This window comes from Megalobrama amblycephala, linkage group LG24, assembly GCF_018812025.1.
Source record: "Megalobrama amblycephala isolate DHTTF-2021 linkage group LG24, ASM1881202v1, whole genome shotgun sequence".
NCBI lineage: Eukaryota > Metazoa > Chordata > Actinopteri > Cypriniformes > Xenocyprididae > Megalobrama > Megalobrama amblycephala.
In genome coordinates, this window is record NC_063067.1 from 12,855,522 (window position 1) to 12,883,453 (window position 27,932).

At 36.5% G+C, this 27,932-nt stretch overlaps 1 protein-coding gene across 7 annotated transcripts in view; it reads right to left on the minus strand.

Moving 5' to 3' along the window:
- Positions 1-27,932, minus strand: part of arhgef10lb (Rho guanine nucleotide exchange factor (GEF) 10-like b) — a 55,139-nt gene that overhangs the window by 24,241 nt on the left and 2,966 nt on the right. For 3 of the 7 annotated variants that reach the window (XM_048177717.1, XM_048177716.1, XM_048177715.1), the window contains exons 2-20: positions 26,505-26,570; positions 19,966-20,262; positions 19,794-19,821; positions 19,375-19,448; positions 18,883-18,951; positions 18,348-18,410; positions 16,087-16,215; positions 14,159-14,292; positions 12,772-12,885; positions 10,876-10,984; positions 10,496-10,599; positions 9,098-9,175; positions 8,426-8,605; positions 7,684-7,800; positions 7,269-7,361; positions 5,801-5,971; positions 2,616-2,761; positions 1,702-1,743; positions 1,167-1,339 (exon numbers count right to left, since the gene is read on the minus strand). In XM_048177717.1, coding sequence (XP_048033674.1) covers positions 1,167-1,339; positions 1,702-1,743; positions 2,616-2,761; positions 5,801-5,971; positions 7,269-7,361; positions 7,684-7,800; positions 8,426-8,605; positions 9,098-9,175; positions 10,496-10,599; positions 10,876-10,984; positions 12,772-12,885; positions 14,159-14,292; positions 16,087-16,215; positions 18,348-18,410; positions 18,883-18,951; positions 19,375-19,448; positions 19,794-19,821; positions 19,966-20,262; positions 26,505-26,541 — 2,158 coding nt within the window. In that variant the 5' untranslated portion in view covers positions 26,542-26,570. Of the gene's footprint in view, positions 1-1,166; positions 1,340-1,701; positions 1,744-2,615; positions 2,762-5,800; positions 5,972-7,268; positions 7,362-7,683; positions 7,801-8,425; positions 8,606-9,097; positions 9,176-10,495; positions 10,600-10,875; positions 10,985-12,771; positions 12,886-14,158; positions 14,293-16,086; positions 16,216-18,347; positions 18,411-18,882; positions 18,952-19,374; positions 19,449-19,793; positions 19,822-19,965; positions 20,263-22,953; positions 23,397-24,901; positions 24,939-26,504; positions 26,571-26,803; positions 27,684-27,932 lie in introns of those variants that run through there. The other 4 variants (XM_048177712.1, XM_048177714.1, XM_048177718.1 and 1 more) reach the window with 4 other exon arrangements.

Below are 27,932 nucleotides of genomic sequence, written 5' to 3' on the forward strand. Positions count from 1 at the left end.
AGTCTTGTTCAACTTGAACCAAGAAGCACCAGTGTCAGTACTGACTGGTTCTTTATATTACAACATGTAGGTAAAGATATTAATATTATTATTATTATTATTTTAAAAAATAATATTTATTAAAAATAATGTAATACAATAATTTAAGTGTATTTTACTATCATTAAAAAGTCAATTGATATATAATTTAATCAATAAAAACAAAATATTAACAATTATATCGTACGTATACACAATATAGTTTAAAAAGTTTATTGTTGATAAAATTTGTTTTTAAAGAAGTCTCTTATGCTCACTACGGCTGCATTTATTTGATCAAAAATACAGTAAAACAGTAACATTATGAAATATTATTACAAGCAAAAACTGGTTTAAATGTAATTTATTCCTGTGATGGCAAAGCTGAATTTTCAGCATCATTACTTCAGTCTTCAGAGTCACATGATCATTCAGAAATAATTATTATAAGTTGTGCTGCGGGAAACCGTAGGAACTGTGATACATTTTTTCAGGATTCTTTGATCAAATAGAATGTTCAAAAGAACATAATTTATTTGAAACTGATTTTTTGTTACAGTTTTTAAGGTAATGTTTGATCAATTTAATTATTAATCAAACATTTCCTTAATTATTAATGTTTGTAATGGTATTAATTTCTGAAAACAAGAACAAGAACTTACTGACCCCAAACTTTTGAATATATTATATTATATTATATTATATTATATTATATTCAAAAGTTTGGGGTCAGTAAGTTCTTGTTCAGGCCTAATGGTTAGAGTCAGACTGGTAACAGGAGGTTGCGGGCTTGATACTCAGTAATTTCAGGAAATTACTGGGGTGCCCTTAAGCAAGGCACCTAACCCCCAATCGCTCCCCAAGCATCACAGCAAAATGGCTGTGTCTGCATGTGTCCACTACTCACTACACCTAATGCATGTGCAAACTTGGATGGGTTAAATGCAAATTACGAATATGGGTAACCATACATAACATCACTTTCACTTTTCATATTATAAATATGTAGTAGGACCAATTATGTGTCTGTATAATATAGGACACCCTGCTATGAACAAGCTTTACCAACTACATCAAAAAACCAAGTTCGTTATTTTTCCATGCTCCTCTAACCACATGAAAGAAGTAGTACTCTTAAAAATACCAACCTTGAAAGTTGGTGGAGCTCAGGCGCTTGCTTCCACTCTGCTGGTAGACGCTGTCTTTACGCTGGGGGGTCTCCTGGCCCACCTCCACCACTTGCACTTGTAGCAGGGGGGCGCTCCACTTAACTGCGTATTTTGGACCGATGGGGACTAGGCTGCTGATATCTGGTGGGCCCCTGATTAAACACAAAAGAACTGCTTTAAGATCGCAAAACAAAGCCCAACTCGCAATTACAAATAATACATGATCAGAGGACGTCTCAGCGATGGTGACGGAGATCCAGGAATCAGACAGCCAATTAGAGCTTTGTGATCAGAAGGATTCCCAGAGAGCCTAACACCCCCTACTGTGATTTCAGGAAATTATTATTCATGTATTCCTCTGTTATGCATGATCTGCATTGAAAAGAGTTCGATGAAATTGAGGAATGCAGGAGAACTTTGAAGCCAGTGTAAAATCATTCTGATCCGAAGTCTTTGAAAACAGCATGACCCAGTGGTCATTAATGAAAAAACCTGCCAGATGTGAGAATGTTACCTTGGCTCCTCAAAGATGCTATCAATGCCCGTTTCAATGTATCTGTGTGTCAGTTGAGAGGGAGTTAAAAAGAAGACGGCCTTAATTCATAAATTATGAGCAAGTAACTGAATTCTATTCATTTATTAATTTATCTCAGAAATGAAAGATATGTCATCATTTACACACCATCATGTCATTCCAAACTCTAGGCAGGATGATCATGCTGCTCTTTTCCATACAACGAAAGTGAATGGTGGCCTCCAAAAATGACACTGAAGAACCATAAAAGTAGATCATATGGCTCATACACTATATAATGTCTTCTGAAGCCATACAATAGCTTTCAATTTAAGATTATCATTCACAGAAAATCCTCTCTCACCTCCCACCAAACTCTTACTCTCAAATCTCATGTGCAATTTAAATATGTGCATATGTACATATTTAAATTTGGCACACTGCAATCATGAGAAGCAATGACGTCATACCTGATGTGATATGTTTGGATGCGCCAGATTTTAACATGAATGAGATTCTCGGAAGAGAATATTATTAACAAAAACAACTTAAATTTGTCTTTTCCTCAACACAATGCTATCGTAAAGCTTCAGATACCTTGGAATATAGCGTATGAGTCATGTGGTCTACTTTTAAGGTGCTTTTTGTCATCATTTTTTAAGCTTGATGGCCCCTGGTCATGATGCAATTTGATACATATATATATAAAAGCAGCATGAACATTTTACTAAACTTCTTTTTTTTTTTTATTCCACAGAAGAAATCAAAGTTTGAACAGCATGAGGCTGAGTAAATGATGACAGAATTTTCATTTTTAGGTGAACGATTTCTTTAATTACAATTAAATGTGCTTAAATTTCTCTCATGAAAGGACAGAGTTGTGATGTCCACATTGATGGACGAGGAGTGCTTACTTTACATTGATGTTTGCACAGACGAGCATGTCATTCAGGAGGAAGACTTTGCGCTCCTTAGACTTGAGGACTTGTCCCTTCTCGCCATAGACGGTCTCAATCAATGTCTCAGACAGAATCAGCTGCTTCTGATCAGAGTTCAGGTGCTGTTTAAAAAAGAAAAATCATTTAAAAAAGTAAATGAATATCATATCCATGAATGTCATATCCACACCATCAGGGCTTGACATTAACACCCGCCAACCCGCCAAATGCGGGTAGATTTCAGCTCTGGCGGGTAAGACAGCCACTCCCACTAGCCACTTTGGCGGGTTGAATATAATTTCAGTTTACAGCCAAATAATTCGTTATTTACGTGCAGTTAGTGAAGGAGGGATAGGCGGAATTGCGCTGAATGACACACAACAAAAGCGCTCTCACGCGTGCGCTCTCATCTCTGTCGCGAGCGCGATCAGTTCTCCTCGCGCCTGAATAGTAAAATACACGTGCACACAGATGTCTAAATGCCCATCGTGTGGAGTATCTCGCGTGAATACAGTCGGTTATGGCTTAAGTGGACGTAAACAGGTGGGTAATAACTGGATATGCGTCAGTTACGTCCATGCATTCAGCAGCCCAATTAAATAGGCCTACCTGTCTGTCATTAATGTTAATCACAAAAGATGTTAAATAAATGTAGGCTATATGTTAAATAAACCTACTGTATCTGAAAAAAAGATTATTTTTAATGTACTATTGTTTTTGTAATTTGCTTCTTTGTTCTTTTATATAGCCTAACACAAATAACTTATACAATTTCTCATATTAGCCCATGCTCATATTGTCTACCTCTTGCCCACCTGTACATACCAGCTGATATACAATGTAGTCTTGATTTGGGTGGTCAATCTGCATTTAAAAGTTTGAAAGGGTTTTAAATCTTCTAAATCAAGTAAAATGACTCAAAATAAAGTAATTTAAGCAAAGTCAACTTTAATCATATAAAATGTAATTTACCAACATCAAAATTGTGGCCAGTCAAAATGCTGAGTGGCTAGTAACTTTGGAAAACCACTAGCCACAGTGGCTGGTGAGCAAAAAAGTTAATGTCAAGCCCTGCACACCATGACAGAACACTTGCATCACCTGTATGTCTGTGCTCTTCAGTTTACACACCTGACTTTGATGCAATGTCTTTTGACTGATCTTCATCATCCTAATTTTAATCATTCTCGCTCTAACAACCTTGAATGTAACACTTGCACAGCTGAACCAATCTACAGAGGTTAGAAAAACTGCTTATTTGCATATGATTGTGATATATATGTGGGCAATGCAGCTGCTGAGGGATGTGGGAACATTCTAGTGCTGTCTTTCTCAACCAGGGAGCCTCTGCAAACTTCCAAGTGGGTTACAGGATGACTTTTAATTATCTAAATGAATTTTAAATATATATTATTAGCATTAATATTATTAATAATAATATATTAAATCAGTCTAGCTTAATTAAAATGCTAAAAAAAACATAGATTTATTTTTTTCCTCAATAAGAACATGCAGATTTTGAACATACTGAAATTACAAGTTTACAAGTTTCATTTTAAGTGTGTACTTAACTGTTAAATTAGTTCATTAACTTAGTAGTTAACTTAATCTGTTTTTGCAAACCCCCAGTAGGATGCAAGAGGGATGCAGGAGTAAAAAAAAAAAAAAAAAAAAAAAGTGTAAAAAAAAAAAAAAGTAAATTCTACTTTCTATTTAAATGTCTATAATATAAATACATTGAAAATGTTTGTTGTCTCCAAGTTTAGAATTTAAAGGTGCCCAAGAATGCTTTTTCACAAGATGTAATATAAGTCTAAGGTGTCCCCTGAATGTGTCTGTGAAGTTTCAGCTCAAAATACCCCATAGATTTTTTTTAATTAATTTTTTTAACTGCCTATTTTGGGGCATCATTAACTATGCACTGATTTTTTCAGCGCGCCGCCCCTTTAATTCGCGTGCTCCCTGCCACACGAGCTCTCGATTATATTACAGCACATTTACAAAGTTCACACAGCTAATATAACCCTCAAATGGATCTTTACAATATGTTCGTCATGCATGCTGTATGCATGCTTCGAATTATGTGAGTAAAGTATTTATTTTGATGTTTATATTTGATTCTCTATGAGTTTGAGGCTATATACTCTGTGGCTAACGGCTAATGCTACACTGTTGGAGAGATTTATAAAGAATGAAGATGTGTTTATGAATTATACAGACTGCAAGTGTTTAAAAATGAAAATAGCGACGGTTTCCGAGTGTTTTCCGGAAGTCTTTTAAACAAATGAGATTTACATAAGAAAGAGAAAGCAATGGAGTTTGAAACTGAATGTATGTCTTTTCCATGTACTGAACTCTTGTTATTCAACTATGCCAAGGTAAATTCAAATTTTGAATCTAGGGCACCTTTAACTCTAATAGTGGGTAGAAATATGCTGTTAACTCAATACAAAGTAAAAAAAATTATGATAATATTTTAATAACTTCTTTTGGCTTTTGAACGATGACAGTATAAAGCCTATTTAATTTTGCAAAAAATATGTTATAAATACAATCCAAATAAATTTGAATTAAAACGTGTTTTTCTGCAATAGTGTAATAACATTACTGTAATAGTGGGTAGAAAGAAGTAAACAAAAAAATTTGCTGTTAAGCATAAAGTATTTCAATTTTTTTCTTTTGGCTTTAGAACAATGAAACCCAGTTTGATTTTGCAAACAACATGTTGTCTTTATCATTTCACACTTGCTATTTTTTCACACATTTTAGAACATGGGCCTTCCTACATGAAAAATATAGAGTTGTCTTTATATTTTAAATAGGGGCTCCACCATGCTAGCAGATAGATGACCTGCTAATTAGATGATGAAAGCTAATTAGATATGAACTGAAAGCCACAAAACTCCTTTGATATCATGGGGTCTTTATTAGCGGCCCCTAAAATTACTTTCATTGACAGCTCACCATCCTGGCAAGGAAATATCTTTGTCAAAGCTATTTCTAGAAAGAGGAAATGTTGAAATAGCACTGAAAATCACACTGACAGTTCATGTCCTTCAGCACTGCCGGCCAAATTATCTTGTAAAGCCAATCTTGTGTTTTTGGGTTGGTAATGCTTTGAAGTGCCCCGTGTGTGTGTGTGTAGTGCCGTGGCCTCTGACCTTACTAAGGTTGCGGTCGCCAATGCTACGAGCAAGCTGTTGGATCTCTGTGAGCTGCTCGGCCAGTCGTTTCTGCTCGTTCAGCTTCTCGGCGAGAGTTTCAAGCTCAGTGAGGGCCAGCTGCAGCGGCAGCCTGTCCTGATGCCCCACAGGGGTGTTTTTCAGCATGTCCTGTGGAACACACACATATATGTCAGCATATATTCAGTGATTAATACCTAATCTGTCATTTAGCCAACGCTTCAGTCCCTGCAAGCAAACAATGTTAAGTGGAATTCTCAAGAGCACCAAGATTCATGGATTGTGGGATATAAACTTACAATAATTCAGTTACCAGTCTATACTTTTACTTTACTTTACTTAAAGGTGCTAAAGAGGATGTTTTGTTTTATACATTTTTGCAATATTACTTGAAACTGTCTTTACTAACTGATAAAAGACTATTTATTAGGTGCACTGAAAGGAACAATATTAATATACATCATCTGTGCACGAGGTAGGGCCTTAAAAACATCAGCCAATCGTTTACGCGATCATCGCGTAAACGATTGGCCCTCTGGCTTGTCAATCACTGCCATGACGTTCCTTGTGAGAGACGAGCGCGGCTGCGCGCTCCAGTAACTTTCCACACTCCACAGGCGCCGCATGCAATGTTTTTGTCAGGAGACAGGAGTAACAACTGCAGATTATGAGTTACCTGCTGTGAGTCCGACATAATGAATCCACTAACACGACACAGCGAATGCCGGTGGTAAACACTCGTGTTCCAATACTCGTGCACGAGTTTTGGGAGGCGTTCCCTCGAAATTCTTACGCATGCGCTCATTTCAAAAACTCAGTCTTTGGTTTCTCAGTCGACGAAAAGATCCTCTTTAGCACCTTTAATAAACATTTACAGTCAGTAGTGCACATTAAAATGAACATGAAATGAAAATTGACCCTACTTACTTTTATAAAGTCCCACCCTCACTGGAAATATGTCAGATTATGAATGTAAAATGGGCTGTTAATGCCATTTCATGGTAACCTTTCTGTAATTGCTTCAGTACACCCAATAACACTCCGCATTTGCACTCAAATGTCCCTGAAAAACAGCCTGCTACATGCAAATGAAGTCATTGCATATAAGAATGATCTAATGATAAAAAATCCTGGCAGAACTTGGTAGTAGTAAAATAATAGAGTCTTATATAAGTAATCAGCATACAAGAGGGATTTCACCAGCGTTTAAGTGTACATATTTGAGCATTTGATGAGCAGTATCAGACAATGGTTTTGATAGTAAGCAGCACATGTTGTGTGTAAATTTAATGTGCTTTACTAGCATTCTGTCTTTCACTTCCCCATGCGGAACAGTCTGAGGAAATTCCACCATCATAAAATACTCCCTAAATAGTTAAACTTATTAGGGTCATTAACTGTCTATATGTGTGTGTGTGTGTGTTTTGGGAGGTTTCAGAGCACTAACCTGCAGGAGGAGTATGAACTGAGGAAAGCGTTGGATTGGTTTGACCATCAGGCCATAAAGAGTGATTCTGTCTGTACTGGCAGCCTGCTTCTTCTACAATCCAGAGCACAAAAACACATACATGTATGTCATTACTGGAAATTCAACCTTTCATTAAAATGTTCATATGTTCATTTTCCCGTTTTTAAATTTAGATTAATTCTGCCATCATATAACTCTTAAAGTTAATCTTTAAATACACTGCTAATTTAATAACACTGTTCAATGTAATTTTTAGCAAATATCTAATGTTATAATGCCTAATATCACTTGAAGCCTAACCCTAAATATGAACAATAGTAATGTTGCCACAAGCAGCACATATTAAGCATTGAGGAGAAACGATGAACAATTGGGAGCAGGTTGAGAAGTTCACCTTGAGAAACTCCAGGAATGCTGGCTTGGACATACAAGCTTTCTTGATAAGAGCCATAGCATTGGTGAAGTTGTTGACATAGTCACTGTACACATCTAGCACCATTGACTTGGAAAACTGGAGGAGAAGACAATGATAAATTCAGTGGCAGACATAACAATCCACAGTTCAGGCATAATATTTATGTACTAAAGATCTGTGATCGTACAATCTGTCGTGAGCTTGCATTTATCTTCTCAATAGTTACGGTGGGACTATTTGCATGATTGTTTTCAATTTTACTGATCCAACTGTCTTAATGTGCTCAGCTGCTAGGCACAGCCTGGGTGATGCAGAGGAAATTAGCACACTTTAAATAGAACTGCTGACTATAGAATGTTCTGTTTTTCCATCTGCAAAGATCCATCATCAACAATAAAAAGTCTAAATACAGATGTTACACAGCCCATATTTACTTTAATAAGCAGATATGACAATGCTTATTCATGCAAAAATCTTTATCTTAACATGTGAAGTGGAATACAAAGGGGCATATTTGTGGATTTATAAACCCGCTGGGATCAAGGCTATGCACTGTTGCAGTATTTTAAATTAAAAACAAGTATGACAAAATGAGAGGTAAAACAATGAAATCTTAAACTTTTTGTAACCAGAGCAAAAAAAAAAAAAATCTATGAACAAAGAATCAGAAGCGGTGAAAAACACCACAAATTGAAATGTTTTAGAACAACAGGAGACATACTGAAGCAACAAAGAGGTCTCCGATTTTCTCAGTGTTTTCCCATTCTGCTACACGGGACGCCAGAGCAATCTGAAACATGGAGTGACACTGCAGGATCTCCTTCAGCCTATAAAAAATGGGCTGGATCTTCTTCAAGCTCAGGATCCGGGGCTCCGCCTCCATCAAAGGCTTCTTATATTCCTAAAATAGAATTCAGGCGGTAGGTATGAGTCTCTTTTACGTTCAAATTGTGATGTATTTTTATCAATTAATCAATTTATCATCTATCAATTTACAATAATACAATAGAATTAATTAATATTCTACTCCCAGCTTAAGCAGAACAATAAGATAGCGGTGCATGAATATATTCTGTTTTTGTCTTCAACCTGCTGAAGAAAAAAAAAAAAAAAAAAAAAAAGCTTAAACCACCCTTCCTAAGAAGGTTAGGATGGTTAGTTTTGATGGTTTTAGAGGGGTTTTGGGCACTTGACAGGCTGGGAGACCAGCTGGCTAACCAGCTTAAACCGTCTAAGAGCAGCAAACCACCTTAGGCAGTTTTAAGCTTTTTTTTTAACCAGGTATATTTTCCCCTTTGTGCTATATTTCTATTTTTTTCTCCATCCTTTCCACTCCATAAAGAAAATTAAGGAATATTATATTCAGATGTGATGACAGGATTGTGTCACTGACCAGCAGGATCCTCTTGAGTGAGTCTAAGTAGCTTCTTTCACTCTGGATGATAGAGCCAAGAATATGACGCCTGACAATCTGAGACACAAATTTCAATTAAATTAGGTTAACTGACAATAAACCAGCAGCTTTACATTTAACATAAAATATGTAAATATACACAATCATTCAAACGTTTGGAATTGGTATGTTTTCGAAAGTCTCGTGTTCACCAAGGCAGCATTAATTAAAAAAAAATACAGTAAAACAGCAACAAAGTAAAATATTACAATAATTTAAAATAATTGTTTTCTAATTGTAATTTATTTCTGTGATGCAAAGCTGAATTTACAGCATCATTACGCCAGTCTTCAGTATCACATGATCCTTCAGAAATCATTCTAATATGCTGACTTAGTGCTCAAGAAACAATTATTATTATAAATGTTGAAAACTGTTGTGCTGCTTAATATTATTGTGGAAACCCCAATATATATTCATTCAGAATTCTTAGATGAATAGAAAGTTTTAGAAAACAGCATTTATTTGAAATATTTTTTTTTTAACAATGTAAAAGTCTTTACTGTCAATATTGATCAATTTAATGAATACTTGCGGAATTAAAATAACAATTTCATTAAAAATACATCTTGCGGACCTAAAAATGTACATACACTGTAGTGTATGTAAATATAGCTACGTTCACACTATCAGTTTTTAGGATTTACAACTTACAGGTGTGAGTCTCGAAATGTCCCATTCAAACAGTAACATCTCGCATACCGTCTTGAGTCAAGCTCATATTCTCTTACCAGTAACCAAAGCAACAGTGACCAAAGTAATATAAAAAATGGAGACGTCCAAAAAACTGAACATTCTTTTTACTTTTAATACAACAGCAGTCCAATCGAGCTGCGTGTTCATCCGTCAAATCTTCAACCATATCAGTTTTATGGACATCGCCATTTTTTATATTACTTTGGTCACTGTCGTTATTGGTAAGAGAATACGGGCTTGACTCCCATTGCATGTTCATACAGACAGTATGTGAGATGGTACTGTAAGTAACTTTTAGAATGGGACATTTCGAGACTCACACTTGTAAGTAAATGCAGTTGTCAATAGTGTGAATGCCTAGTTGTCCAGTCCGGTTCTGTTCTGTTCACACAGCTCGGGTTTTCCAAGAACGCGGTTGTGATTCCTGAAAAATTACAGGTGTGAGTTCGGTTATAGAATGTAATTGTCACTCACGTAAATAAATGAACTTTGTGTGAATGTAACTGTATCAAGTACTCAAATACAGGACTGACAACCGTATTCTTTTGCTGTGTGAATGTGGCCATATCATAACAGGGCTAGTATGATACTGACAGGAATGCAGACAGATTCACACACACAAGTACATACACAAACACGCACCTGTTGGCTACTGAGTCCTTCTGGCATTGGAGAAAGTTGAGGTGGTGGATGTTTGAGTTCAGATACAGTCACATCCAGATATCCAGAATCATCCTCTGTGTTATCTACACATTGACAGTCGATAGCACAGTTAAACTCGTCATTTTCCCTGGCGTCGCAGATTATATCTGCCATATTGGCTCACTCCTCTCTCTAATGTAAACACTATTCTGCAGCTCTGTGATAATATATGCCACACGCTATCTCAGAATAACTCAAACATTCAAAATATTCAAAGAGGCATCTAGTTTTTAGTACTGTTTCTGTACTGAAACCTACCAGGTGTCAGAAAAAAAAACACCAGAAATAAACAAGAGGAAATGAGAGTCAAAAAGTCAAACCTGTGCAGTCTTTTTTACTCAGGAAGGACACTTTGCGCATCATGGCTATTTTGGTCTTTTCCAGTCCATCTTTCGTGCCATTCCTAGCTGCTTTCATTAGCTGTTGAACCTGTGGGAGGAAAGAGAGAGAAAGGCTGACTGCATAAGATGACAGCATGGAACAAAATGAATCAGCAGAACTGAAAGAGAAGGGATAAATTCCTGTTTGTGGATAAGTGTTTAGCAGCAGAACAAACCCTCAAGGTCCCTCTCTACTCAGTTGCAACACTGGGTGGATTTCACACAGTTTCATTTTCATTGTACATTAAAAAAAAAAAAACACTGGTCTCATTCACTAAGCATGCGTACGCACATGCAAATGTAGGAGGAACAATTTTAAGAACAAATCACGATTCACCAAAAATTTCGTACTAAAAATCATTCTAAATTTAAGACAAAATATAGGAACAACTGAAAGCAGTCATACGCAAAAATTTCATCCTAACAAGACTACAATTATATTAAAGTATGTTACATTAATTAGCATGTGTTGAGATTTTTTGTGAAGTTCTCGTGCGCGTACAAATACGAAATAATCCACGCAATTATTAGTGAATGAGACCCTCTGTCCATTGAACAATGATGTGCATGATGGACTACTACATACTTACAAGCTGGATGTGAATTTTAGTGAATAATGTATAAATTACGGATGCAATTAAATCTACATTATCTAGATTTAGTCTAATGTGTAATATAAAACCGATCCTTAAAAACTGGGACAAAATGTGCTAAAGAGCCATGTTTCTGAGGCTTCATTGTGTTTTTACTTGTCAATCATTAACGGTCTCGTTCTGTTTTGGTTTCGTTTTCATTATGTTCTGTTCTGCTTTGCCTGAGTTCTGTCTGCTAGTTAGTTTCTTATGGTTTCTGATTGGATTACGTTCACCTGTTTTTTAATTAGTCACCTTGATATCTCTGTGTATTTAAACCCTGAGTTTCCTCTGTTCATTGCTGTCATGTGTATTTCTTCTTGTTATCTTATGAGTGTTACCTTGTTGGATTTATTAAAATGTTATTAAAGATGTTTTTGTTCTCTACTCCTTTCATTGTGTGCTTTATCACAGCCCTGCTGTGACATGATACATAAAGAGTAATTGACAAGGAAAAACACACATGGAAGAATCAGAAACATAGCTGGGAAAAAAAGCTCTGCAGCACACACACACATTTTTAATGTTTTTTTTTTTTTTTTAAAGAAGTCTCTTATGCTTTTACTGTATTTTTGATCTTATTTGATCAAAAATATAGTAAAACTATACACTGAAAATATGGTGAAATATTATTACACTTTCAAATTACAAAATTTCTATTCTATGTTTTAAAATGTAATTTATTCCTGTGTCACAAAGATGAATTTTTAGCATAATTACTCCAGTCTTTAGTGTCACATGATCCTTCAGAAATCATTCCAATATGCAGATTTGGTATTCAAGAAACAGTTGTGCTGCATAATATTTTTGTAGAAAAAGTGATGCATTTTTTCAGGTATCTTTGATGAATAGAAAGTTCAAAAGATCAGTATTTATTTAAAAAAAAAAAAAAAAAAAAAAATTGTAACATTATAGATGTGTTCACTGTCAATTTTAATGCATCCTTGATGAATAAAGCAAAAACAATACAGTGGATTTACAAAGTATTATATATTTTGAATATTGCACATGTATTATATTGCTTGTCTGATGTTTCTAGCTACTAATAGAACACATAAAAAATAAAAATGTAAACAATTTCTTTGCAGAGTTGACACATCATAGTTATTACAGAAAATATAAGCGCAGTCATTGTCAAGTTTACATTTTGTCCCATGTCTCAAGAATCAGTGATAACCACACATCCACCACTGTATAAATGTACCTTAATGTCATAGTTTTGTTTGAGCTGGCTGACATCTCGAGCCCCTAACCGCATGGCTAGCTCACGCTTGGTCTGGACGCAGCGCTGCTTCAGACGGAGTACGTCAGGGGAAATCTATATCCATTACCGCAAAGCCATGTCCACGAGCGGTTAGGGGTGGGGTTGAATTGTATCAGTGAATAGAGAAAGATGGCAGATAAAGAGAAGAGGAGGAGGAAAATAATAAGATTGAGGGAAGTGACAAACACAGGCAGACAGTGATAACATCAAGGCCAACAAGAGAGGGAACTGAAGACAGACATAACAGAGTGAACAAGACAGCCAGACAAGAGCCTCAGATAGTGTCTCTGTCTCAGTTTACGGTATTAAATCTTCACACTTAAACAGCTCTACTGCTCACAAATTAGTCCTTAAACAGAAGTACCGATAAGGCCCAATCTGGGCTATCTGGTTAGTCTAGTTAAGGCTTTCTGTACCTGTTTTCATGCATGATGTGCAACATCTGTGAATTAAGACCTGATCTTCTCAGCATGTATCAAAATACATTAAATAAGAACAGGAACAGGGTAAACCCGGCAAGGAAGGAGAACTGAAAGAACCAGGCGCCAAAAAAAAATATTTCCTCTTTCCTTTTTTTTTTTTTATAGCTGAAGTGTGTAATTTCTGCTCTACTGGCATCACAGAACAGAATTATCATTAAAAAATGACTGTTTTCAAACTGATTTCCAGAACACGCCCCCAGCTGTTCAGCTGTGAGGTTTCTCTGAATAACGTGTAATATACGTGCATGCGCAGCTGGGTCTGTATAAAAGGTGTTTATCGTGAGAACTGGTGAGAATGGCACACTTGGCATTGCCCAAGGATCAGAGGAGAGCACGTTTGCAAACAGCGGCACGTTTGACGAGAGTGACTTAAGGCTGTAAGGAGAGCGTATGCAGAAAGCCCATATTTGGAGATGGTTTGGGCGTGTTTTATGCAAATGAGTAACCTCATGCACACGGCCGCTCATTTAGAATACTCCAAATTCACTAACATCAGAATGAGATTACGAACAAATTCATGTGCGTACACACGTGTTGTGAATTAGGTGGAGATTTTTCATGAGAAGTTCTCATGAGCGTACAAATACGAAATAATCCATGCAATTATTAGTGAATGAGACCCATTGTGTTTACAAGGATGAATAAACCTAAATGAATGGCTTATAGTTTTTTTTTTTATATGAAAAATACTGGAAAAAGTATTTTAACCTTAATTTTATAACCTTAATAATAACTGAACACTTTACCTCTCAATTATAAACTGTGTAATTATTCAAATAACATAGCTATAACTGTTAGAGACACCATAAGGACTTTGTGTGTCTTTGCCATGAGTGTCTTTGTACCTTATTGCGGGTGGGCTGCTTGGTCTCGCTGTCTGACTGCTCGTCGTAACTCTCAAACTCACTCGAACCCCAGCCATTGTCTACCAGTCCGGACTCGCCAGACCTCTGCACCTCCTCGTAGATCACATCATCCTCTGAACAATAACACAGAAAGAAGTATGTGAGGTGGGGAGAAGATAGATGTCCTGAGTCAAGTTACAGTAACAGGAAACATAAGAGAGTTGGTTTGTACAGGTTGGTTATTACAGGATGAGGGCAAGTCTTTGCTTGCTATGCAAATTTATTGATTATAGAAAAAAAATGTTATTACTCAGAGTTTGCACTTTATTAGCACCTTCTCCAGTTTTCTGGTTCTGGGTCTCATGGGATCTTCATGACTCACAGATGCCCCTAGTGGGTTCAAGTAGTGAAATTCAGGCTGGCCACCAAGAAGACTGTTCTTAGTGCATTCATGTACAGTACAGTCCAAAAGTTTGGAACCATTTTTAATGTTTTTAAAAGAAGTTTCGTCTGCTCACCAAGGCTACATTTATTTAATTAAAAATACAGTAAAAAAAACAGTAATATTGTGAAATATTATTACAATTTAAAATAACTGTGTACTATTTAAATATATTTGACAAAGTAATTTATTCCTGTGATGCAAAGCTGAATTTTCAGCATCGTTACTCCAGTCTTCAGTGTCACATGATCCTTCAGAAATCATTCTAATATGCTGATTTGCCGCTCAATAAACATTTATGATTATTTTCAATGTTGAAAACAGTTGTGTACTTTTTTTTTTTTCAGGATTCCTTGATGAATAGAAAGTTCAAAAGAACAGCATTTATCTGAAATACAAAGCTTCTGTAGCATTATACACTACCGTTCAAAAGTTTGGGGTCAGTAAGAATTTTTATTTTTATTTTTTTGAAAAGAAATTAAAGAAATGAATACTTTTATTCAGCAAGGATGCATTAAATCAATCAAAAGTGGCAGTAAAGACATTTATAATGTTACAAAAGATTAGATTGCAGATAAACACTGTTCTTTTGAACTTTCTATTCATCAAATAATCCTGAAAAAAAATATTGTACACAAATATTTTGTACAATTGTACACATTAAATGTTTCTTGAGCAGCAGATAAGCATATTAGAATGATTTCTGAAGGATCATGTGACACTGAAGACTGGAGTAATGATGCTGAAAATTCAGCTTTGCCATCACAGGAATAAATTACTTTGTGAAATATATTCAAATAGAAAACAGTTATTTTAAATTGTAATAATATTTCACAATATTACTGTTTTTTACTGTATTTTTAATTAAATAAATGTAGCCTTGGTGAGCAGATGAAACTTCTTTTAAAAACATTAAAAATCTTAGTGGTTCCAAACTTTTGGACTGTACTGTATATTTTTGTGTCAGATGTTTCTCCTAAATGTCTTTGATGTGGATATTACAGTTCAGATAGTTTGACTATGGAAATAGTGTTTCAGAAATGTTTGAAGTCATACTGAAATCAGATTTTTGGTTGCAAACATACTATACTGGCAAATCTGTGCACGGTTTGCACAGTTTTTGAGATCTTTTTCGAAAATCTACACTGAAAATCCATAGAAAAACAGATATAAAATTAGTTTATGGGCATTTCCTTCAAGCCTAAAACACACACAATGCGTAATCCAAATAGAGGTAAAACAACTATGAAAAATCAATGCAGAAAATTCCTTCATATTAACATGATACGTCGCGCCATATTTTTACGAGTGTAGAGTAGACACGTGAGATTACAGTTCTTTTCTCTCTGAAGAAAAGTTTTAATTTGCTCTCCGTTTCACCTCACTGCTGTCTTGAAGAAACATTTGAGATACTAAACAGCTATCATGTGTGAATATTCCTATGGGTGATGACATTGTTGACCTGGATAGATAAACAGACACTGACCTGCATCTGGGGGCGAGTTGTTCTCACAAGGCACATCATCGTAGATGACCTCTGAGTGAGCAGGAGGAGCTGAGTTCACCTTCAGTTGTTCTGGTTGTGAATCTGCAGCTGATTCAGAAACAGCTTTTCCTAGAAGAGAGAGAGACTTCGAGTGTCATTCATACATATAAAAGAAAAACTTCTAACCACAAACTCTATTACATAAAGAATGAGAGGCTCCAAATGGAATGGTTCGATAGATATTTAAGCCAATTCTAAGCACGAATAACAAAAAAAAGGATGGGATACTACTAAGTGAGCAGGAGACTGGGTTTAGGATCTTATTTGAAGGACCAGTAACAGCAAACATCATTTGATAATCATTCATCAGAACTTCAGTGAGGTATTAAACCCAATACAGGTCGAGCGCAAATGAAATTCAGCCCTGATTAGCGCAGAAAAGCACATTAATAATCCTTTTGGCACAGATTTGAGCTTGCATACTTACGACAGTACTATTAAAATAACAAAAACTCCTCCACACAAACGGCGGATTGACAACACATACATTTGCCTCGACTGTGACAGTGTATACAGATTTGTTGACAGCCTCTTTTTGCCTAATGAAGTCGCCTGCTGAGTCTCCCCCACGGGAACTTAAAATACCTCAAAGTGAAATGTTCTTTAAACTGTTTAGGTCTCTGAATATCTGAAGGATATATCGAGACTACTGTCTGGGATGTCAGAGGGAGATCTTTTAAAATTCGGAGAACACAATTAGGAGTAGGAGTATAATATAAATATCTTTCCTGGGAATATTCCAGGTTAAACACAAGTTAAGCAGCTGTGGCACGCTGTTGTTTACCACAGAAAATCATTTCTCATCTCTCAGTTTGTAAAAATGTGTGAAAAATGATGGAAATCTATGGGGAAATGGTTGGATTCCTGGTGTCGCACTTGCACGAGTACATTTCTCTCAACGTGCAGCTCGAAATGATTTTCTGCTGTAATTGACATCATGTCACAGATGTTATTGATATAGCTTTGCTTATTGATATTTTTTTATGTAGCTTTGTAGATGACATTGATTGTCAGTGTGATGTTGCACATATGTAAAAGTTTATACACTGAGGAGAAGACACAAAGATCTAAAAGGGTGTAGAAATGACAGCAGCAAGGAGTGGATATGGAAGCCATATTCATTATTCATTACCAAGAGCAGCATCAATACAGTGCACTACTACAACACAGTAGGTTTATCTACAGCCTAAAACTTCACTACTGCAATGCCAAAATAGTCCGAAACAAAATACTTGATAGAGCTGACAATAATTCCTGAAGCTTGGTGAACAAATACAGCAAAGGGTTGACAGATCTAACTATGACCTATGTAAGGGATAATGTACAGTCAGCTGGTCATTAATGCAAAATAGACTGCTTATTATTACACGGCTATTGACCAAATAAATAAATAAACAAACTACTATTTAAAAGTTTGAGGTCAGTAAGGAAATTAATACTTTTATTCAGCAGATATGCATTAAATTGATCAAAAGTGACAGTAAAGACATTTATAATGTCACAAAATATTTCTATTTCACATATAATGCGGCTCTTTGAATTGTATATTCATGATGTTTGAATTGTGATCATGTGACAGTGAAGCCTTGGAGAAATGGCTGCTGAAAATTCGGCTTTGGCAACACAGTAATAAATTATAACTTTTTAAAATATTAATTTAAAACGTTTTTTTTTTTTTTTTTTAATTTTACTATATTACTGTTTATACTGTATTTGTATGAAATAAATGTAGCCTTGTTGGCATAACAGACTTTTTAAAAAAAAACATTTTAAAATATCTTACTGATCCCAAACTTTTGAATAATAGTGTATGTGGACATGTAATATTGATCCGAGATGATTTTTTATGTTTATTTGAATGATTCCACTATCAAAAACAGTCTACTACAACGAATTACAAAACATTTGGCCCAGCAGCAGGCTGAATAATGCAACAATATTAAAGTAATATCAATAACTGAGATGATCTTTCAGGTGCTGTCCTCATGAAAGTAGCACTGGTTTAGGATACCTGGATGAACGGACTGATTATGCAGCGTTGCCATGGGACATATCAGACCGCTGAAGATGGCGACTGACCAGTCAGAATCAAATATTCCAGAGAGCCGTGTAATAGGAAAAGGATATCTATGCATGTACGATTACAGTCAAATACAAAAACGGCACAGCTATTCCAACTGTCCTGGGAGTGGGGATTGTACCTTTATGCAGTCGCAGAGTGAGCTCTGAAACCACACTGAACCATTCCCGAGAGTGAACTGGGGCTGCACACACATAGCAGAGACTGTTTAACAGCCAAGGGACACAGATTTGAGGTCACTTCTACTATGACCATTGCATTTGACGTAATTCAGTAATGCCAAGTAATTTTGTTATGTTACAGAGTATTTGGAACATGCATAATTATTTTCCAGTGCAGCTTTAAAAATCATATTGACAAGGGCGTATTATATTCATTGCATGATTTTGTTTGCCTTATCACTTGTTTGTTGTGTTATTTGATTGGATTGCAACATAATTCTCAAGCAAAATCTCCAAAGAATCTGATTTATTAGGCTGAACCATGTGTGGACATTTGGCATGGGTGTGTTTTCTTTCCTGTGAGATTCCTGTGGGTCTGGATTGGATTAGTCATTGCTATTTTTCAGATCTCTGGTTTCTATGCTGATTTGTGGATTTTGCATTAGTGTGGATTTACAGAATGGCAAGGCATAGCCCCTTCTCAGAGCCACCAACCTATCTGAACCCAGTGGTGGGGAGACTTCTGTATAGGTGCGTAGAGGCCCTCTGGCCCAAAATCTGAACCTGGAGATACATTTTCAAACAGATTTGTCAGATTTAAACACTGAAATGCCTTCCCAGTTCCCAGAATCAATGTCATGGATCAAGGCGAATCATTGTTGAACTGTATTTCACTTTGTGAATTGAATCAACGTTGTATTAAGGGGTTCTTTTACCATTTCTTCATAAAATTTCAACACTGATTTATAAGTATTTTGTTATCTTTTTACAACATCTAGCATTAAAAGTTGTTTCATCGTTGTTTCAACAGCAGCTAAAACAACAACTAACATTATTTCAACCACATTTCAACATTAAAGGTCAGTCACTAGCCAGCTGGGTATTTGGACTATTTTTGGGATATCCAACTAGTCCTGCTTTAAATAATTTTATTCCAAAACATTCATAACCACAAAAATCTGCAGAAATATGCTCTTAGTGCAATACCTTCATAAATGTTATTTCTTTTCCAAGTGCTCGCTTGTTCATCGGCTACTCGAGACTCGGCCGAGACGGAACTCCTAAAACAAAACAGGAATGCAGAAGAATTAAAATACTGTCCCATCATGTTTATTCTTATCAGTCGGTGTGTGTTAATAGTCACATTATCACTAGATGTCATTATAGCCAGAGCAAGTTGTTGAATAACTAATACAGTAAGAAAAGTGATCACATAAGAGGTAAATAATTAACCCTATGACTACACAGCTAAAACAGAATGTATAATAAAGTCCTTTACGGGAAAAACACTTCAAAGAGTAAGCATATAAAGATTTATAGTGTCTCTATGAAAGTATAACAAAGTATAACACATCAGGCATAAATCGGTCATAAAATCTGATGTGTGTTAACACAAACATTCTTACCCATCAGGAGATTTTCTGGCTACCATGTCTGCAGGGAGAACAGAAAGTATGTTTCATTTTTAATTTACCAAAGTTACAAAAGTTAGATTTATCTAATGACTGATTTCAGATAAATAACATTATACCCATAAATACAGTCATATTATGTGATTAACTCATATTGCAGACTAACCTGGGTATGTTGTGTGAGGATGTGTGGGGATATTTTGGTCCTCCAGACCAGCAGGGGTCTCTCCATTTACTGTTTGCTGATTATGGTGTGTATCACGCTTCATAGCTTGACAATAAAGTGCATTTGCGGCAGCGCTACCTTTAGTACTTTCTGACTCTTTATTCTGAACAGAGTTCTCCACTGTATTCTGCTCGTCTTCACTGTCATCAAACTCAAACTTCTCACCGGTTTCCTCATCTTCATCATCCCCCTCTTCCTCATCCTGGGGCTTCTGAGTCACACCAGGGACCATTGACTCTGAAATAACACAAAAAATGCTCAATTTAATTGTCATAAATAAGATTAAAAAAAAAAAAATTACATTTACATTTTTACATTTTACATATTTTTACACAAAAAAAGTGAACAGGGGTGCTGTGGGTGGTTGCCAGGGCATTGCTATGCAGTTGCTATGGTGTTCTGAGTGTTTTTTTAGTGTTGAAATGCAGTTGTTCTAAATGGCTGTTTGAGTTGGTGTTATGAGTGGTTTTCTGAGCATTCCTACAGTTACTAAAGTGTTTGTTCATTGGGTGTTCTGAGTGGTTGTTTAAGCATTGTTATGGCATTGCTAAGATGTTCTGAGTGGTTGTTTGAGTGTTGCTATTTTGTTCTGAGTAGTTGCTATGGTGTTCTGAGTGGCAGTTTGAGTGTTGCTATGGTTTTCCGAGTGTTGCTATGGTGTTCTGAGTGTTGCTATGGCCTTACGAGTGTTGCTATGGTGTTCCAAGTGTTACTATGGTGTTCCGAGCGGTTGTTTGAGTGTTGCTATGGTGTTCTGAGTGGCTGTTTGATTGTTGTGATGATGTTCTGAGTGTTGCTATGGTGTTCTGAGTGGCTGTTTGAGTGTTGTTATGGTCTTCCAAGTGGTTGTTTGAGTGTTGCTATGGTCTTCCAAGTGGTTGTTTGAGTGTTGCTATGGTGTTCCGAGTGGTTGTTTGAGTGTTGCTATGGTGTTCTGAGTGGCTTTTTGATTGTTGTGATGATGTTCTGAGTGTTGCTATGGTGTTCTGAGTGGCTGTTTGAGTGTTGCTATGGTCTTCCAAGTGGTTGTTTGAGTGTTGCTATGGTGTTCTGAATGTTGCTATGGTGTTCTGAGTGGCAGTTTGAGTGTTGCTATGGTGTTCCGAGCGGTTGTTTGAGTGTTGCTATGGTGTTCCGAGCGGTTGTTTGAGTGTTGCTATGGTCTTCCGAGTGGCTGTTTGAGTGTTGCTATGGTGTTCTGAGTGTTGCTATGGTGTTCTGAGTGGCTGTTTGAGTGTTGCTATGGTCTTCCGAGTGGTTGTTTGAGTGTTGTTATGGTTTTCCGAGTGTTGCTATGGTCTTCCGAGTGGCTGTTTGAGTGTTGCTATGGTCTTCCGAGTGGTTGTTTGAGTGTTGTTATGGTTTTCCGAGTGTTGCTATGGTCTTCCGAGTGGCTGTTTGAGTGTTGCTATGGTTTTCAGAGTGTTGCTATGGTGTTCCAAGTGTTGCTATGGTGTTCCGAGCAGTTGTTTGAGTGTTGCTATGGTGTTCTGAGTGTTGCTATGGTGTTCTGAGTGTTTCTATGGTGTTCTGAGTGGCTGTTTGATTGTTGTGATGGTGTTTCTGAGTGGTTGTTTGAGTGTTGCAATGGTGTTCTGAGTGGCTGTTTGAGTGTTGCTATGGTCTTCCGAGTGGCTGTTTGAGTGTTGCTATGGTGTTCCAAGTGTTGCTATGGTGTTCTGAGTGTTGCTATGCTGTTCTGAGTGGCTGTTTAAGTGTTGCTATGGTGTTCCAAGTGTTGCTATGGTGTTCCTAGTGGCTGTTTGAGTGTTGCTATGGTGTTCCAAGTGTTGCTACAGTGTTCTGAGTGGCTGTTTGAGCGTTGTGATGGTGTTCTAAATGGCCCACCTCCAAGCCTTGTTGTACATTTTCACAAACATGGATTCAGCAATATGTGTGGATTTTAAGAATAGAGAACAACCCTCTATATCTATTTTATTTCATGAGATTGTGTTTATCAGTGTAAACACCAAGCCACACTATAAGCTCTAGGACCTGCCTGCTATGGACTGATTGCAATGTAACACTCTGACTTAGAATGCACAATGCAATTTCACATAAAAACATAAAGACAAAACATTGCGTCTTTATAATTCAGTGCACACTCTGTATCTAAGCAGCTACATTTGTACTCCATTATGATGCCAGAACAAGTCAAAGAGGAGGCTCAAAAATATGTTTTGACCATAACACTGGAGACAAAACCCTTGTGAGTCATCAGATTTCTTCAGAAAAACACCCAAAACTCACAAACTTAAAGCCAAAACTCCCTCCCTCTGGTAACACATGCCACAAACATTGAACAGATGGACAAAATAATACAAACGAAAACAATCTGTTACATGCACCAAAGGTGTGAGTGTGATGTGAGCTGAATCCAGTAGAGTATAGTAGTGGCAGCATATATTTTTTGTTGTAAACCACAAAGTCAAGTTAACCGACAAAAACATTACATCACTTTTTGGCATTTTCTAACCAGTTGTTGGAACATTACGTTTAGCAAAGGAGCCAAAGCACAGGAAGAGAGATTACATACTCTGCACTGGACGGAGTAAAACAGATCATGTGATGAGCAGGATTACACATGTGACCATATGGTCTCTATAGAGAATACTCAACTGAAAGTACTTGTTACCAGTAAATGTTTTCACTTGCTCCCACTTTGAAAGTGGGTTATGCAAAACAGCAGTGTATATCAACCAATTACAAGAAGAAATGTCTATGCTCACATTTCTGTTTAAAATTTCTCTGCTATAAGTGCCCTAAAATTTTTTCCTGGTGCACATTTACCTTATAAAATAACACAAATCAGTTACTCAAGTCAATATAAACTCACATGACTTGAAAATGGCTCTAAAGGTCAGTAATCATGCATTGCTCAGGTGCACTATTCCCTACAACAATCACTAAACCAACAAAATTGTTTACCGTGCCTCTTGTCCTCACCCCCCTCACTCCAGCAGAAGTATGAGAACCTCTTAGACCCAGCCAGGTGGATTTTGGGTGACACTAGAAATTTAAGCGATTGTCTCATGCAAGCGGTCTCCATGGCTGCAGTATGGATGTGTGTCAAGAGCAGGTGGCATATGGTAGAAGAATTGCTCTACTGCAGCATATGGTCAGTTACCTTGAGCGCTGCAGTTTCCCAAGCTCTCTGGAGATTAAGAGGGTAATTACGTATTCCCTCAACTAAGTAACTGAGTTTTAGAGTTTTACACATTGTACTATTCTGTAATATACCAGAACAGGTGACATACTATACAGAGGTCATTAACAGCTCTTAAACTGTCATTATGGTTTCTCTTTGTTTGAAAAGTGCACACCCAAATGTTTCATGCACACAAAGCCTTTGTTTGGGCCTTGTTTGTACCAGAAAGTGCAGTGAACAGTGTGATGTCACATGACGCACCTCCTCAAACATCTTGGCAGCACTACCAAATCATGACTAAGCACCACTTGGCATAGAAGGTATGAATTTGAATCATAGTACATGGGTTAATGACATATAAGAGTGTCCAAGATAAATCTTCTAAAAATCTAGTTTAAAAAACATGTGTTCTTAAATTAACTTTAAAGGGTTAGTTCACCCAAAAATGAAAATTATGTCATTAATGACTCACCCTCATGTCGTTCCAAACCCGTAAGACCTCCGTTCATCTTCGGAACACAAATTAAGATATTTTAGATTTAGTCCGAGAGCTTTCTGTCCCTCCATTGAAAATGTATGTACGGTATACTGTCCATGTCCAGAAAGTTAATAAAAACATCATCAAAGTAGTCCATGTGACATCAGTGGGTTAGTTAGAATTTGTTGAAGCATCGAAAATACACTTTGGTCCAAAAATAACAAAAACTACGAATTTATTCAGCATTGTATTCTCTTCCGGGTCTGTTGTCAATCCGGGTTCACGACTCCGCAAGACGTAAGACGCTGCTGACGTGTTATCCGGTGCGCCCAAGCTTCATTTACAGTCTAAGGGAGACGCACACTGTATTCAAGCTATTCTACATTGTTTGTATTTTGGTATTGCTATATTTTTAAAAAAGGTGCATAAGCGTGCATGTCGCGGATATCCTAATCACCAAAAACAACGACGTAAAAGTGCATTACCAACGGCGACAGATGAAATTGATTCCACTGAATCCTTCAATGGAATCAATTCAATGGAAAGGATTCCGGAAGAGAATACAATGCTGAATAAAGTCGTAGTTTTTGTTATTTTTGGACCAAAATGTATTTTCGATGCTTCAAAAAATTCTAACTAACCCACTGATGTCACATGGACTACTTTGATGATGTTTTTATTAACTTTCTGGACATGGACAGTATACCGTACATACATTTTCAATGGAGGGACAGAAAGCTCTCGGACTAAATCTAAAATATCTTAATTTGTGTTCCGAAGATGAACGGAGGTCTTACGGGTTTGGAACGACATGAGGGTGAGTCATTAATGACATAATTTTCATTTTTGGGTGAACTAACCCTTTAAGTTTAAGTTTTAAGTTTTTCACATCACATGATATTTTACAACCTGGATTAGGCTTGCCTTGTCATAAAAAGGTCAATTTATCTGATATTTTAAGAAACTTTACAATAATTATTATTCTAAAAGTCGTAAGGGTAAAACTACTGCAGCAGTAAAATTAAAACTATTAAAAAGTGTTTTTTCGGAAAATAAAATAAAATAAAATAAAATATGAAGTACTAAAGTTGAAGTACTAAAATGACTAAAATTGAGATAAAAATGTATTAAAGCTATATAGAAATATAAAAATAAAATAACATAGGGCCTAGCAAAAGTACTAAAAACTAAAACAAAATATTAAAGCATTAGTTCACTTTCAAATTAAAATTAGCCCAAGCTTTACTCACCCTCAAGCCATCCTAGGTGTTTATGACTTTCTTCTTTCTGATGAACACAATCGGAGTTATATTAATAAATATCCTGACGCATCCGATCTTTATAATGGCAGTGAGCAATACCAATAAGCATGAGCTGAAGAACGTCCATCATAAACATACTTCACACGGCACTGGGGGGGTTAATAAAGTCCTGCGTATCGTTTAAAAAAAATATATCCATATCTAAAGAGTTATCAAGCTTCCACCAGACAGCCTTCCGTATTCAGCTTACGAAGAAAGTGTAAGCTGGCGTCGCGTCGGTTAAGCTTTTTCCGTAAGTTGAATAGGGAAGGTGTAGGATATAGCATAAGCTTTTTGAACTGCAAGAGTTTTACACTTTCTTCGTAAGTTGATAGAATAATATGATGTTTATTAATATATCTCCGATTGTGTTCCTCAGAAAGAAGAATATACACCTAGGATGGCTTGAGGGTGAGTAAAGCTTTGGGTTAATTTTCATTTGAAAGTGAACTAATCCTTTAAAGGTGCCATCGAATGTTTTTTTACAAGATGTAATATAAGTCTAAGGTGTCCCCTGAATGTGTCTGTGAAGTTTCAGCTCAAAATACCCCATAGATTTTTTTAAATTAATTTTTAACTGCCTATTTTGGGGCATCATTAAATATGAGCCGATTTATGCTGTGCGGCCCCTTTAAATCTCGTGCTCTCCGCCCACGGAGACAAAACAAAGTTTACACAGCTAATATAACCTTCAAATGGATCTTTACAAAGTGTTCGTCATGCATGCGGCATGTATGCGTCGGATTATGCGAGTATTGTATACTGTTATATTGTTTACATTTGATTCTGAATGAATTTGAGGCTATGCTCCATGGCTAATGGCTAATCCTACACTGTTGGAGAGATTTATAAAGAATGAAGTTGTGTTTATGAATTATACAGACTGCAAGTGTTTCAAAATGAAAATAGCGACGGCTCTTGTCTCCATGAATACAGTAAGAAACGATGGTAACTTTAACCACATTTAACAGTACATTAGCAACATGCTAACGAAACATTTAGAAAGACAATTTACAAATATCACTAAAAATATCATGTAATCATGGATCATGTCAGTTATTATTGCTCCATCTGCCATTTTTCGCTGTTGCTCTTGCTTGCTTACCTAGTCTGATGATTCGGCTGTGCACATCCAGACGTTAATACTGCCTGCCCTTGTCTAATGCCTTTCATAATGTTGGGAACATAGGCTGGCATATGCAAATATTGGGGGCGTACCCCCCGACTGTTACGTAACAGTCAGTGTTATGTCGAGATTCGCCTGTTCTTCGGAAGTCTTTTAAACAAATGAGATTTATATAAGAAGGAGGAAACAATGGTGTTTGAGACTCACTGTATGTCATTTCCATGTACTGAACTCTTGTTATTTAACTATGCCAAGATAAATTAAATTTTTCATTCGAGGGCACCTTTAAAGCTAAATAAAATGTTATTTTAGTATATAAATAATGCTAAAATATATTGATCTGCATGGATTTTTTGGAATAAATTAAATACATTTTAATTAAACTAACACCAAGAAATCAACAAGCAGCATGATCCACGTACTAACCTTTTTTAGGAGGGTTAAGAGACTGTGGAGATGCCATGAAGTTAATATGAAGTCATGTCTGCACTCCTGTAAAAGAGAAATGTGTTAACACATTTACTCTAAAATGCTCAATTCAAAGTCCCTAAAAACACACAGGATATTTTGTATGACAGTGAAACACAACATCACATCTCTACATTTCAGTGAAATATGACTAGAAGTTTTTCTATGTTGTTCAGGGAAATTACAGGTTACTAAAGGAGACAGGGTGAAAATGTTGAATTCCTTGACGGTGTGGGGCAGATCTAGGCTTGCCTTACCAGCTGAATCCTTGCACAACATCTCCTCCCACACTGACTGGGAAAGTCTCTCAGCATGTGTCAGAACAACACAACTCAACCAAGAGGAATGACCGGAGGGTGATTCAAAAAAATATGCTGAAGAAACTTCAGGACAGGTTTAGTTGCGTCAGTAACATTATTAATAAAAAAATGAGACAGCGATTTAATAACCACTTTACATCTGTTTCATCCCGGTAGTAATGCCAAAGCCATGAGTCTGATTCCCAGGAAATTAATATTGACTTTGAATACACTGTAATTTGCTTTAGATAAAAGTGACTGCCAAACTTCACAAAGTACTTGTAAAGAGTTTCTGTCCTTCTTGTTTGCTGATAGATAACTACAGCTGGAGGTCAGTGTGCATGAATTATTCACTAGAACGAAGGGCAGGGGCAAGACCAGGCTGAAGCCAGTGAATATAGACAAAGGAAAATAGCATCTTCCCACTCCAAGAGAGCACAGCAAGGTTGAATGGTTGAGAGTAAAGCACATATAGTACGAACTGCAAGCCCAATGAATGGCCCAGAAACTCCTTTCAAATAAATAACACAGGAATCACCCTGGACACAGGCACAATGAGAGAGGCATCTAGACCGCCACACATATTAACTCTCCATGCCTGCTCTTTTCACAGACTGTTCTCCCTATTTTACACTGATATCCTTCTCCTCTTCCTGAAGTTGCTATGGAAATTAACAGTTAATCAATGCACTAGACAGACAGCAGATCTGATAATGTAAAGGAAGACAGGATTTTCTGATAAAAAAAAAACTGCAGCCTTGAGGTTAAAAATGTCTGATCCCACGTGAATCAGCTGACAAACCACTGCTAGGTAAGGCTGAAGGACAGACCATGAATCTGCTCTCAGATTAGCTTTAGCACTGCACTGATACATAGATGTCAGATCAACTTTTAAATATCACAAATATACCATAGTAAAAGTCATCCACTATTACCATCAGGTGAAATGTAGCTTCTTTGATTGTTTTTGTATCATGAAAGGCCAGCATTATATTAATAATATTAATATTGCTATATTAATATCAAATAATTATCACAGAATCTCCATAGCACAAAATAAAAATGAAACCATTTTCAACGTGTTCTT